Here is a 13,374-nt window from a genome sequence, read left to right as displayed (position 1 = left end):
AATTTCAATCTTGTAATGGTCAGAATTTGTCAAAGAATTCCAGCAGCATGGAATGAGCGACAGAGAGGAAGGCCAAGAGATACCACAAAAGATCTGGAAATGGGACCTGCATAGGCCACCACAATGAAACGCTTCGCTCCACGCTCACATCACCACAATGAAACGCTTCAGCACTCCATCCTGACACACAACAGCGCGACCTTCACCACAATGAAACGCTTCAGCACTCCATCCTGACACACAACAGCGCTGTATACCAAAATAAACCGCAGAGCGCATACACCAAAGCGCTGTATACCATGTCAGTTCAACGCATATACCAAGTGAATGCAAGCGTTAAGCATAAGACAGTTTTACCATTATTGCCTGTTCCTGTTTATGAATATTCATATAAGTGGTTTCTTCCTTTGAACCTTACGAAACAAAGGTTTCATCTGCGATTTAGCATACTTGAATGGGACAGTGCAAGAAACAAGTATAGACGGTAATTTTTTTTATTTGAAGACGTTGCAATGACAATTTGAAACTGCAAATACTCACAAAACACTTCGTTAACGATCGCTACAGAAAATAAATGGAGGCGCAGGTGAGATGTTGGGAATCCGCACAGAATAATCAATGGAGGCGCAGTATAATCAGGTGAAGCAATTCATGCAATGGAGGCGCAGGTGCAATAACGCCCTTTTTGAAACGTTTATGACAGTCAGAGAACTGAACAGTCAGACAGAGGGGCAGCTAATTTTATGGAGAACAGACACCAGCAGCAGTATAATCAGGTTGCAGCTAAAATTGAGCTGAAGAAATATTCATGAGAAAATATTCATGAATTTCATGGCAGAAATAAACTGCACAGAAAGGCCATAAAACAAATGGCTCAAATTAATTATGCAGGGCAGGAATACGCCTGCTCTGATACCATGTTAAACACACATGGGAGCAAGAACAATATGAAAGATAAATCATGAGAGTACAATTTTTATTAACAAGAGATATACATTTATAGTACAATATGTGACCGTTGGGTTTCACATCCCAAGGTCTCTTGGACTCCTTTTGTCCATTCGGCTTCCACACTAACCCATTGAGGATTAGGTGTCCAACATTTTCATTAACATTTTTTATAACCCTTTATAATTTTTCACTAATTTTAAACTCCATTTTTTATAACTGTCAATATAAAAACCCTTGCCCCTATTTTATGCTCAATATATTATATCATTTTTTTCCATATATATCTTCCAATATAAACCCACCTAATAAAATATTAAATATTGCTAAATTAAACATATTACATCATATTAAAATTAAATAAATACTCTAACATGTACCCCAATTCTTTAACTTACTTTGAGATTTAGAAAGGCAGATTGAGAAAATACTCTGCTACTGAAATGAGGTTAAGCGAACTCTTTTCACTCCCAAGAGCACAATTCAATGAATTCTCTCCTTGGATGATTATCTACAGTTGCGATTGGCTGAACTCTTTAACAACAACCTTCAAGGAGCACAATTTAACGACTTCTGTCCACTGGAAGATTATTTAGTCATCTGGAAGCTGTCTTTCACCTCCCGAGTAGGGGAACTGACGAACTGCAAACAGCGTAGGAGGTTTAGAAGAACTGGTGAATCTTAAAATCAAGAATTCAAAGGTTGCGGAGCACACATATCATGATTTACCTCAAACAACAGTAGGTGGGTCGTTGCATGAACCCGAGAATATCCATACTCAGAAATACGGACCAAACTCCAGCTACTAGGCTGCAGTAGGATACATTAATTAGATATATCACATTAGTGTAGTATTAATTAGATATATCACATTAGTATTGTTATTTGCATTTCTGTGATTGAGTTTCATTAGGATTACTCACGTTCGTTACAAATTTATCAAGACTAAATCCTCCCATCCCTATCACTGCGTGCACTGGTGCGCTGTAATTTGCACTGTTGTAGGTATCTACGCCATTCACGTCTTTTGTAGGAAGCGATTCGCAGGTCTTCTGAAACACAGCGCAGGTACGTTCATAGTTGTGAACATGGCCCCAGAAAACCAAGTCCACCTGCAATAATTCAAAGTCACGCATTTAATTTTTCTTAAAAACATGTCATTTGGTTTAAAGAAACATCTTTGCATTTTTACCTGGTAATTCAAGAGAAGTGGTTCAATGGCTGGAGCAAATTCAGCGTCTATGCTTGGTAAGATGAGTTCTAAAATACCATCATCTATAGAAGAATACATAGGCCGATGGCTGTTGGAATTCAATGTAAAATTTCGTTATTGTTAGAATGAGTTAATTAAAATTCCTTACATAGGTTTTTTTAAATATATATTTTATGAAGAGATTGTATTCTGGCTATATTGAAGTTAAATAAGCGAAATAAGAATACCTACCCTGTAAAAATAAGCCAAGGGGTTTGTTTACGGTCCACAGAAGCCAAATCCTTTCTGATCCATTCATACTGCCGAAGGAACTTCTCATATTCAGATGAAATTTCGGAACTTCTCATATTAAGATGAAATTTCGGAACTTCGCATGTTCGAGAGAAAAAAAAAATACCATGATGAAATTGAAATGAAAGATTTGCAATACCTGCTCACTATCTTGTGACCAATCATGCTCGGTGGACATTACAGTGAAGTGCACAGGTCCTTGATTGATTGAGTACCATGGCTTGTCCTCTGCAGTTGTTGGCATCGGAAAATATTTCTCATAAGGAACACCACATTCTCCACCAGAATCTCTACTTTGCTCGTACTTTGATCCACTGTTGGGATAATCTCTGAAATATTTCAGTCATTGCCCATTTGAGTTTTTGTATCAATGGCCTTAGAAGATATGATCAATGTCGAAGATTTAATGGAGAGAGAGGAATTTGTAGAAATGTGTAATAAATTTTACCTTTCATGGTTACCAATGGCAGTTATGTAGGATAGGCGGGAAGCGATTGGGGTGATGAGTTGGAGGAAGAAATCCCACTCAACGAGAAACCCTGTGGCGTAGCTAATATCTCCGATGTGGAACATAGAATCCAGGTTACCAGATGACACTTCTTCAGTCATGGCGTCGATAACTCCGAGGGCCCCTGGCTGCCAATAATTATTCTCAGCATACTCCTTTCTATTTTGCTCTTGCAATTTTAATTGTAAATGGAAACAATTTGTATGGCCAGAAACGAGAACGGACCCAGGAACGTTCGGTACTAAAAGTGGTAATTAAGAAAACCATTATCACGTGACTCTTTTTTCTTAGCTCATTAACTTATTTTCTTTAATTAATTTACCTCATTAACTTATTCTCTCTTTGAAGAAAGAATTTTCACATTAATTATATATGTAAATTGTGATTTATCATTAAGAAATCTAAGACATGAGCTAACATAAACTAAATAGTGTCAAAATCTTCCACAGAATTTTAAGAAAGAACGAAATAATATGTTGGAAAGTCAAATGTCACAGAGTCAAAGAAATTAACTAATTAAATCCACTGTATTTCAAGTTTGAGTAGCAGTAGCATAATTGATTGAGAAATGGTTTTTTTTAGGGTGTTTGTGTTCAAATCTCACTAGGGTGTTAAGCCCCCGAAAAGAGACCTCTTATTATCTAGGGGCTGTGTTTTGAAGATTTATAAAATTTTATTGTAATTATTAATGATGGATAGTAGAGATTTAATTTTTAAAGAATATGTTTTAGTAGTTATATATTTAAGATTTAATTAAAAATTACTTATGTCATTGATGTATTGTTTCATTAGCAAATCATAATATTGCCCCATGGTATTGTAACAAAATTTATTTACAACTTCAAAATTTTCCATATTAAATAGAGTGATTTTATATGTTTAAAAATCTTTTACATGTTTGTTTAAATTTGTATATATTTAACTTATATATTAATTCTTTTAATAATAACAATAATAATAATAAATATAATCATATTATTTTTTTAATGTTGGTAATGTGAAATGTATCATGAAATAACTATTTTAATGTTTATCAACATTTATCAATCATTTAATTTCTATAACTCTACTAATTTATTTTTCTTCACAAATTAAATCCACACTATATATTTTAAACTATAATATTATTTGCTATTTGATAATAAGTACAATAATTTTATAATTGTAAATAGAAAAATATAAAAATTTGAGTATATAAGTTTTAACAATTGTTAATTATATTTGTTTATTTTTTAATATAAACTCGGTATGAATAAAAATGGGCAATATTTTAAGTAGACACTTTACCAATTATGAGGATAAAGAAACAAAGGAAAAAAGGAGTGTCTACATTATATGTTGGATGTTTTTATTTTTACATACAATTTATACCAAAAATAAATAAACAAAATATGAAAAAGTTAAACGATTAATCAATAATATAAATATAAATTTAAAAATAAAATAAATTAATATTGAAAATTCTATATATTAAAATAAAAATAAAAATGAATTTCTAAAAAAAAATATTATTTTATCACATTTAAATATGCAAATAGTTATAAATTTTAATAAACACTTAAATATTAATTTATAATAACATTAATATAAAAAAATCTTTAAAATTAAAAAGAAATGAATATAAAAAATTCTTTAAAATTAAAAAGAAATACAAACAAAAATTTAAAGAAATGGAACATAAATAAATATTTATCTTTTCCAATTTTATTATATAGTATAATAATAATGATATAGGTAGAAAAAAATATCTTAAAAAATATAAATAAATATTCACCTTTTGCAATTTCATTACTTAATATAAGTATAAAATTTAAATAAAATAAAATGTTCATTAAATATTAGGTAATTAATATATATGTAATTTGTATATTTTTTTAACACTTCAATGTTTAAATTACCAAAATCATTTTATTAAATTATGAAAATTTAATATTAAGTACTAATCTTTCAAACCATACATTGTAATAATTATTAATTTAACATAATTACATGACATAATTTTCAAAGAATACATTTAGTAATCATTAATTTGACATAAATATACAAAAAAAATGTGTTAGAAATAACTTTGACATATATGTGTGAAAATATTTTTATAAATTTATAATTTTATTTAACATTTAAATTGTGTTGTTTTTTTTCCTGTGCGTTTGTGCTGGTTGGTTTGTGCTGGTTGATTTGGTCATTCATCTAATGGTTACTCTGCATCTGGTCTAAATGACCAATTTTTCTAAAGTACTCAATCTCTCACCAAGAAACCAGAGACCGAGTACTTGAAAATGGCATTCGGGTTTTACCCAAAACACAGTTCAACATCAGAATACTGTGAACATAGAAGAAAATAGCTGATTCATCAAAATCTGAATATAATAACTAATCATAAGTTTACGCCTAGAGTTTTGTTTGATCTTTTTTGTGATTAAGCAATTCTGGATTTTGACTGTTGATGCAGCTTAATAAGTCAATTACAGTTCTGCTTGATCTGCTCAGTGATCAATAAATTCTGGATTTTGAATTTTCATGTCTAATAAATCAATCCAAGGTTAAGGTGGAACCATATAAGTTTATCCAACTATGTCAAAACCCTAACGTCATACCTGAATGTAATGCTCATCAGATGAATCGCGGGGAGCCTTTCCCATGTCGCCGAATGCAAGAAACCGAACCTCGCTGGCGCCTGATGCAGGAGGGGTGGAGAAGCTCGCAACAGAACTCCAACCCACATTGTCACTGCAAAAATGATATAGATATCAATGCTAGCCACGAATTAATATACAATTCCCTAATACCAATTCAATGAAAATCTTTAGACTTACATTTAACAGGAGCCTGCAAGTATTCTGGGTGCTTGCAGTACCTTCCATATCTGTAACTATATTTCTGAGAAGGCAGCAGCCCCGTCATTAGGGCTGTATGAATATACCCTGGATCGTGCCATCCAAAATCCATTGCTGGGCTTGGAAGCAGATCATGACCTAGCAAAGCAATTAAATTTATGGTAGAAATTTCACATCTGCTTTATAATGTATCCATAATTGACAGAATGGAACAAGAAATTCAAAGATTGGCAGAACATACTGCACATATCAGCTCGAGTGAACCTTGTCACAGTGGACATGGCCGATTTTCCAGCACCGTATTGCACAAATTGCGTGGTATCGCTCCCGCTGATCCATGTTACCTTCATCTGATTTCTCGAAAAGTAATTATAATCTTATACAGTTGATCAATAACAGATATAAATGCCCTTAATTCTAGAATCTTATACTTACGGATGAACCAGTAGAATCCACGCTGGACAGATGGGCATAGAGCGGCATGTCTGGGTTAGAAAACTTGAGAGCCTCTGATCTCCGGAGGATGCAGGGGTTTTCATAACCACCAGACAGCAATACAAACTCGATATCTGTTCGTATGTTGATGACTTGAAATGTTATGGAACCATTGCAGGTCTTGGGTTCAAGTTCGTCCCAGTCCTCTAGTAATTTACAGCTGCTTCTGTTTTTGGTGCATTCCCTATAGGAGGGATCGTTTTTCAGGAACTGAGACTGTTGCCAGTAATTCGAATCACAGAATCGATCTTTAGACATTAATCCCAATCTTTTTGGAAACATTCAATTTCAAATTTTACAGATTTGCCAAAATTTGAAAATTTCTGTCATTTCCTAAAGCCAGGACGACTCTACTCCAGAACTAACTGAAGCCTAAAGCTGGTTTTTCTTCATTCCCACAAGGAACGAATTTAACCTTGAGGCCGAATATCTAGAGCCTATTTATCTTCAAATAAATTTAAAATATTTTGAATTTATTTAGATTGTGGAGTTCAGAATATTTAGGAATCTCAATAATAGGATGATGAAATGAGGTTGAGAAATTGTTTTACTTTGTTTTTGCACATTCAATTCTGAAATATTAAATTATATGACTTTATAACAATTTCTTAACCTCATTTTAATTTAATTTTCTCTGAAATTTATATATTAAAATTATTTCTTTCCTAAATATGTCAAGCTAGACCAATTTATACCAGTGGAATGATTATCAATGATCCCAGTACATATATAATAAAGTAAATTTATAAAAAATTACATTCTCCTCTATCACTCAAAATAAATTACATTCTTAGGAAGCAAAAGAAATATTTGTGGGATGTTCCTTGTATGGTTTGGATGAATTAATGATTAAAAGTGGATATTTCTTAAATTAGTTTAAATATATATGATAAAATAAATTTAATGATTAAAATAGATATATTTTTTTCCCTATAAATTCAAATTTAAAATATGTATATTTTAATAAATGATATATATAATTTGAGTAGCCTTAAAAGTTAAAAATAGATTTTTTTGAAAAATTCATACTTTCAAATTTAAAGAGGTTAGAATATTGTTGCATTTAGATGAATCCTGTACAAGTAGTAACTAAAAATATATGTTTCTTCTTAAAAATCACAAATTCAAATTCACAAAGATTAAAGTATATACAGCTTTTCCATAAACGAAGAATCTGATATATCAAATTTTTCCAAAAGGTTTCATAACACAGATATGAAATAAAAAGTGATATGGAATACCTTCACAGTGTAATGGCAGAGCAGAGAATGAAGCTTTATGTCTCCAGTTTCCAAGTACATGTACAGTTTCAGTGGACAATCCGAAATGCTGTTACACACTATGGTTAGTTATCGATTGGCATTTTTTTCTATAAACACCCTACGTTCTGATGCAAGCCTAAACATAATTATGATTCCACATTTCTCATCGGAAAAACTTCGGCACCAGAATCAAATTCATTACACAGGCCCATGAAAACATTATGAAATAAACGAGATAGAGGAAAAACGAACTGTTAATACACCGTACTTGCGGCTTGAAGGCGAAACTAAGGCAACCCAAATATCATCGGAGGGATTCGGGAGTCCATTTACAGTGACAGTAATGAACTCTTCATCCGGAAGGGGTCCTTGCGTGCTGAGATTCATCTGCAGGTCTGGATTCTGATCCGAACATTCTCGAAGATCCCTCCTATTAATACATCTGTAGCCTGTCCCGCACAGGTTACGATAGCCCGGACTTGAAGTCTCGGTATCGAACCGAGGGCCCGAAGGGTAATTATCTGAAGACGATCCATTGCAGCGGGAATCAAAACCAACGAGGCCTGTCACAACAAAAATCAAAGTGACGAAGAAAATAGGATCAATTTGATTCATGAATTTCTGCATTCTGAAAGTCCTTATGGCTGGAACCCTCTGACTGGGCAAGAAGGTGCAGAAGCAAAAATTTATGAGACTAATAATTGCGGCGCATGATATTTAGGCAGCCTTAGGGCCTTATGTAATCAAATTAAATGGAATTTGAGTTTATAGATAAAACTAAATCTGATAATGTTCGAAGAACTTTGAGTGTCATGATCGAAATTTATGGGCAGCTTGGTTCCGCTCCCGCGGGCAGCTTATGTCCATTAAAGATAACTCAACGTATGGACATAAGCTTGTGTTCAGCTTTCGCCGGAAGTTTATGTCCATTAAATATAATTTAGTTAGATGCAGAGGCTTAGTTGTTACGGGTCACCTCACTTGGAGCTTTACAGATGATCATAAATGCGATATTACGTCTCTTCAAACTACATGCGCCCTGTCAAAATCTCCCAACTATCATCCTCCATTCAGTCCCTCCTCCATTATGAACGCTATCTCGAATACTCGAAGTCTCCAACTGTCCCTCCTCCCTCCATTGAAAATAAAATCACACTGGATTGATTGCGCAAATTTTCAGAATACCCGCACGATAAACCAGCATTTATATCGTTTTGTACGAATGTCACCCAGTCACAGGGGCATAATGTAAGCAATGTCATCCAGTCACATACGGATAGGGAGACTTCAGAGCATTCTAATTATGAATTATTATAATATTCATAAGAAAATTTGAAAAAATTGTGAATTTTAATAATTTCAAATATATTTTTGTTGAATATATAAATAAATTTAATTTTTTTAACTTTTTAAATTAAATAATTAGATTTCAAATAATTTTATTAAAAATAGATTATTTATGCTATTTTAAATGGAGTTGCTTTTAATGTAATTTTTTAGAAGCTTTTACAGGAATTTATTGAAATCATAAGTTTGATGGGTAATCTTGTGCAATTGAAGTGCTCTAGTGTTTTTAGTGCTTTTCCAGGGTGCTGAATTCATATATACAATAAAAAAACTAGTTTAAATAACACAAATCAAGATTTCACCTCAAATTTTTCCACCGGCACCCGCAAAGTCCAAAAAAATGGACTAAAACCAACTCCATTTTAAACAAAGTTTGATTTTTTTTTTAATTTTAATAATTTCAAATATATTTTATATATATATATATAATTATATTACTGTATTTCAAATAATCTTATTAAAAGACAATTACCAGTTTTCCACAGAGTTTGATTTTTTTTTGAATTTTAATAATTTCAAATATATTTTTAATATATATATATATATATATAATAAATTATATTACTGTATTTCAAATAATCTTATTAAAAGACAATTACCTAGTTTTCCAATAATTATGTCATATGAATGTTGGATTCAATGAATTTACTCTTAAAAATAATCTTGGTAACCTTTTCTTTTCTTTCCTTTATCCAAACATTAAAATGCATTTGTAGTGAAATCAACATGCTTATAATAAAATGCATTTGTAATGAAATCAACATGCTTATAATAATTATATATAATAATAATAAAATATAAATAAAATAAATTTTAATAATAATAATAAAATATTTGTCTCAAAAATTTGATTGATAATTAAAGTAATGTGAAATATAAAAGATCAAAAAATAGACTAAACTATAGACCAAAAATAATAGTGTTAAAACAAACTATAGACTTCCAAGATTTACTAGTAATTAGTGCCAAACCAACTCCTCAGTTTTATTATAAAAGAAAATTGTAATAAAAAATATTTTATTTATATTTTAAATAAAATAATTTTTATAATAATAAAAATAATTTAAATATATATTTAATTTTTAATTTTTAACTTATTTAATTTAAAATATTAAATTATTTTAAATTTAATATTTAAAATAATTTAAAATATTATTGATGACGATGATGGTGGTTAACGTCTACTGAGACTAAACTTTGGTCTATGAGATCTAAAAAAACGAATTATTGAGCTCACTATAATTTTGACATCCTAAAAGGCTAGGAAGGTCAGTATTGCAACAGAGATTTTCAAACTGAGATCTAATGTGGCTGTAAGTGGGGCACTCTAAGAGGAAGTGATTTTCATCGTCGATGTTCGTATTCTCACAGAGATGGCAGAACCTTTCCATCCATGGAGCGGATGAGAGTTCGTTCTAATCTGGGCTATCTTAATTTTCTTCTTTGAGCTAGTTAAAACAAAGAGATACTTTTGATCTTCTAGGGTGGGGTTGATGACCTCCTTATAATATCTTAATTTTCTTTTAGTTGCTCTCACACAACATTTTTTTTGAACTTAGAAGTAACTATATTTTTAATGTTATTAATGTTTTGCAATGCAACATTCTTGTCGATCTCCCAATGGTTTAACCTGGCCCTGGTGTCTTTATACGAACTTCGCTTGGGCCTTAGAATTTAATAATTTATCTAATCTAGAATTTATTAAATAATTTAATTATACATATTTAGTTACTAGGCTCCTTTTATAAAAATATACAAGCCATCAATAACTTAGCATCATTAAGTTTTAAGTAATAATAATGTAATAATATAATTTTAGATTAATAATTAAATCTATTAATACTATAGTTAGAAGGATATTAGAAATAAGAAATACATGATGTCATTAATACAATTTACTATGAAACATTTTAACATAAATATAGTTACATTTTCTTAATTATTAATACTACAAGTTTAGTTGAACATTATAATAAAATTATTAATTGAACATTCAAGAACCCAGAGTATATTATAATAGATATTAATTAATTGATTGGATTTATCTAATAAAATTATTATAATTAAAATAGTATTAAATAAAAAAAATAAAAATTGGTCCATATCCTTAATCTTGTAGAGTCCGATTGGTTGGTCAAAGTTAGAGGTTACATGGTCAAATATAACCGTTAGTCCTATTTCCTAATTAAATTTAGCTGTTGGAAGATCTGCTCTCCCTATTTAACATGTAGCCATGGTCTGACGAATACATCATAATCTCTGATTTGAGCCGAAATTTTTTCTCATAAAATAATATTATTATAAAAATTTGAATTATTAATATTTAATGATAATTTTTATTAATAACTATTAAAAATAAATTGGCAAAATATTTTCCGTATATTATTTTTTATTTAATATAAATAAAATAAAATAATATTATTATAAAAAGTTGAATTATTAATATTTAATGATAATTTTTATTAATAACTATTAAAAATATATTTTTGTCATTATAAATTAAGTATATTCCATGAAAAATAAATTAGAAAAATATTTTAAGGAAAATATTGGCGAAAATTTGATCGATCTTTTATGATGAGTCGAGTCAAAATGTATTTTAAATATATTAAATGAAAAGAAAATTAGAAAAATATTTAAAAAAAAAATATATGGGTGAAAATTTGATTGAACTTTTACAATGAACCAAAATATCTTGTGAGTGTGGGATGAAGACTTCAAGGCTAGCCGGAGAAATGCATTTATCAATATAAATAAAATGTAATGATTAGCTTTTAGAACAATTTAAAATAAATTCATATTTAAATTTATGAAAATCATGTTCATATAGAGATTGATTTTAAGATTTTTTTGGACAATATAACTTGCGATATTAAGAACATGGAAGATGAAAGGTAGAGTGTTTGATTTTTGGCCACATTCGCTCTAGATTCCCTATGATCAGTGAGACCTTCAATCTTCTTGATTTATTAAGTCATTCCAATTATAGGTTGAAGAAGAATGACAATTAGACTCTCTTTTTTTGAGGTCTGAAAAACCACATTGGTGTTAGTGGACGTTAAGAACATGGAAGATGAAAGGTAGAGTGTTTGATTTTTGGCCACATTCGCTCTAGATTCCCTATGATCAGTGAGACCTTCAATCTTCTTGATTTATTAAGTCATTCCAATTATAGGTTGAAGAAGAATGACAATTAGACTCTCTTTTTTTGAGGTCTGAAAAACCACATTGGTGTTAGTGGACGTTAATCATCATCATCAAAAATCAATTATAATTTTAATGGATCGTTATTATATTATATAATTATTTGATAAAAATATTTTAATTAAAATAATTTTAAAAACATATTTTTATGTGAAATTTAATTATTATAATTGCTTCATAACTTAGAATAAAGTAGATGTTTAGGCGTTAAATGTTAGAAGTTAAATGTAACTAATTTTTAGATTAATTTTTTTTTATTGTAATTTTGTTTTATTAATAAAATTACTGACAAATTTTTAGATAAAAGAAAATAATAATATACATATCACATTAAAATATAACATATACATAGTATAAATTAACATTCATTTTACCATATAAAATAAAACAATAATTCAATAATTATATTTAAATTTAATTAATAAGCACATGATTTTTTTTGGTAGGTAAGCACCCATGGGGATTTGAACAAGTGAGAACCATTATATTTTATTATTTATTTTTATATTATTATTATTTTTTAATATATATAAAAAATAAAAATATTAAAATTATAAATATTTTTTTTTATAAAAATATAAATATTATAAATATTTTTTGTTTCTTTGTTTTATGGATCAATTAAATTATTTACTTATATATAAATAGGAACACTCTATATATATACAACTTTGAGTGTCATGTAGTGATCAAAATTTATGTGCAGCTTGGTTGTGCTTCAGCCGGTAGTTTATGTTCATTAAAAATAACTTAACATATAGACATAAGTTGGGTTCATTAATAATCTCCTTCCTTAGCTTCAAATAGTTATTGAAGCAATTATGATGTAACCATGATATAATGATATTGATATATATGAGTTTCTTCCAAAGAGTCGCACTACCCTTTTGAAAAAGAAAAGCTAACTTAATGTATGGACATAAGCTTGTGTTCTGCTTTCGTCGGAAGTTTATGTCCGCTAAATATAATTGGGTTAGGTACAGGGGGCTTAGTTGTTACAGTTCACCTCAGTTGGAGCTTTACGGATGATCATAAATCTCCCAACCATCATCCTCCATTCAACTGTCCCTCCTCCGTTCATTGAAAAAACGAGAATTAGAATAAATTTTGTACGAATGTCATCTAGTCACATTAGCATAATGTACGAATGTCATCCAGTCACATCAGGATAAGAAGACTTTGGAGCATTCTCATTATTATAATATTTATGAGATGTTTTTGCTTTTGGATTCCAAATTGACCTATATAATGTTATTAAACGAAATTGTG

General features: G+C 29.8%; 1 protein-coding gene across 1 annotated transcript; it reads right to left on the bottom strand.

Moving 5' to 3' along the window:
* Positions 1 to 1,378: 1,378 nt before the first annotated feature.
* On the bottom strand, positions 1,379 to 8,707 carry LOC149226706 (putative inactive purple acid phosphatase 27). The gene is made up of 13 exons (XM_089375353.1): positions 7,823 to 8,707; positions 7,534 to 7,621; positions 6,233 to 6,508; positions 6,039 to 6,147; positions 5,818 to 5,935; positions 5,558 to 5,690; positions 2,901 to 3,088; positions 2,592 to 2,781; positions 2,393 to 2,460; positions 2,141 to 2,249; positions 1,872 to 2,060; positions 1,678 to 1,758; positions 1,379 to 1,590 (listed from the first exon to the last, which is right to left on the bottom strand). Exons 1-13 carry the CDS (start codon positions 8,179 to 8,181, stop codon positions 1,537 to 1,539), a joined length of 1,962 nt encoding a protein of 653 aa, XP_089231479.1. The 5' UTR covers positions 8,182 to 8,707; the 3' UTR covers positions 1,379 to 1,536.
* Between the last annotated feature and the right edge of the window lie 4,667 nt (positions 8,708 to 13,374).

Source organism: Pinus tabuliformis, chromosome J, assembly GCF_031772625.1.
Source record: "Pinus tabuliformis cultivar Carrire ecotype Pingquan chromosome J, CPIR1, whole genome shotgun sequence".
Classification (NCBI taxonomy): Eukaryota; Viridiplantae; Streptophyta; class Pinopsida; order Pinales; family Pinaceae; genus Pinus; species Pinus tabuliformis.
The sequence above is the reverse complement of the archived record's forward strand: the minus strand, read 5'-3'. Positions and strand labels throughout refer to the sequence as shown.

What these genes read in the sequence shown, in the direction of transcription:
- LOC149226706 (XM_089375353.1), bottom strand. Translation starts at nt 8,181, where the DNA reads ATGCAGAAATTCATGAATCAAATTGATCCTATTTTCTTCGTCACTTTG. An exon ending in TATAGTTACAGATATGGAAG is followed by an intron (nt 5,691 to 5,817) that starts GTACTGCAAGCA and finishes TCATTTTTGCAG; the next exon opens with TGACAATGTGGGTTGGAGTT. An exon ending in CTGATGAGCATTACATTCAG is followed by an intron (nt 3,089 to 5,557) that starts GTATGACGTTAG and finishes AATTATTGGCAG; the next exon opens with CCAGGGGCCCTCGGAGTTAT.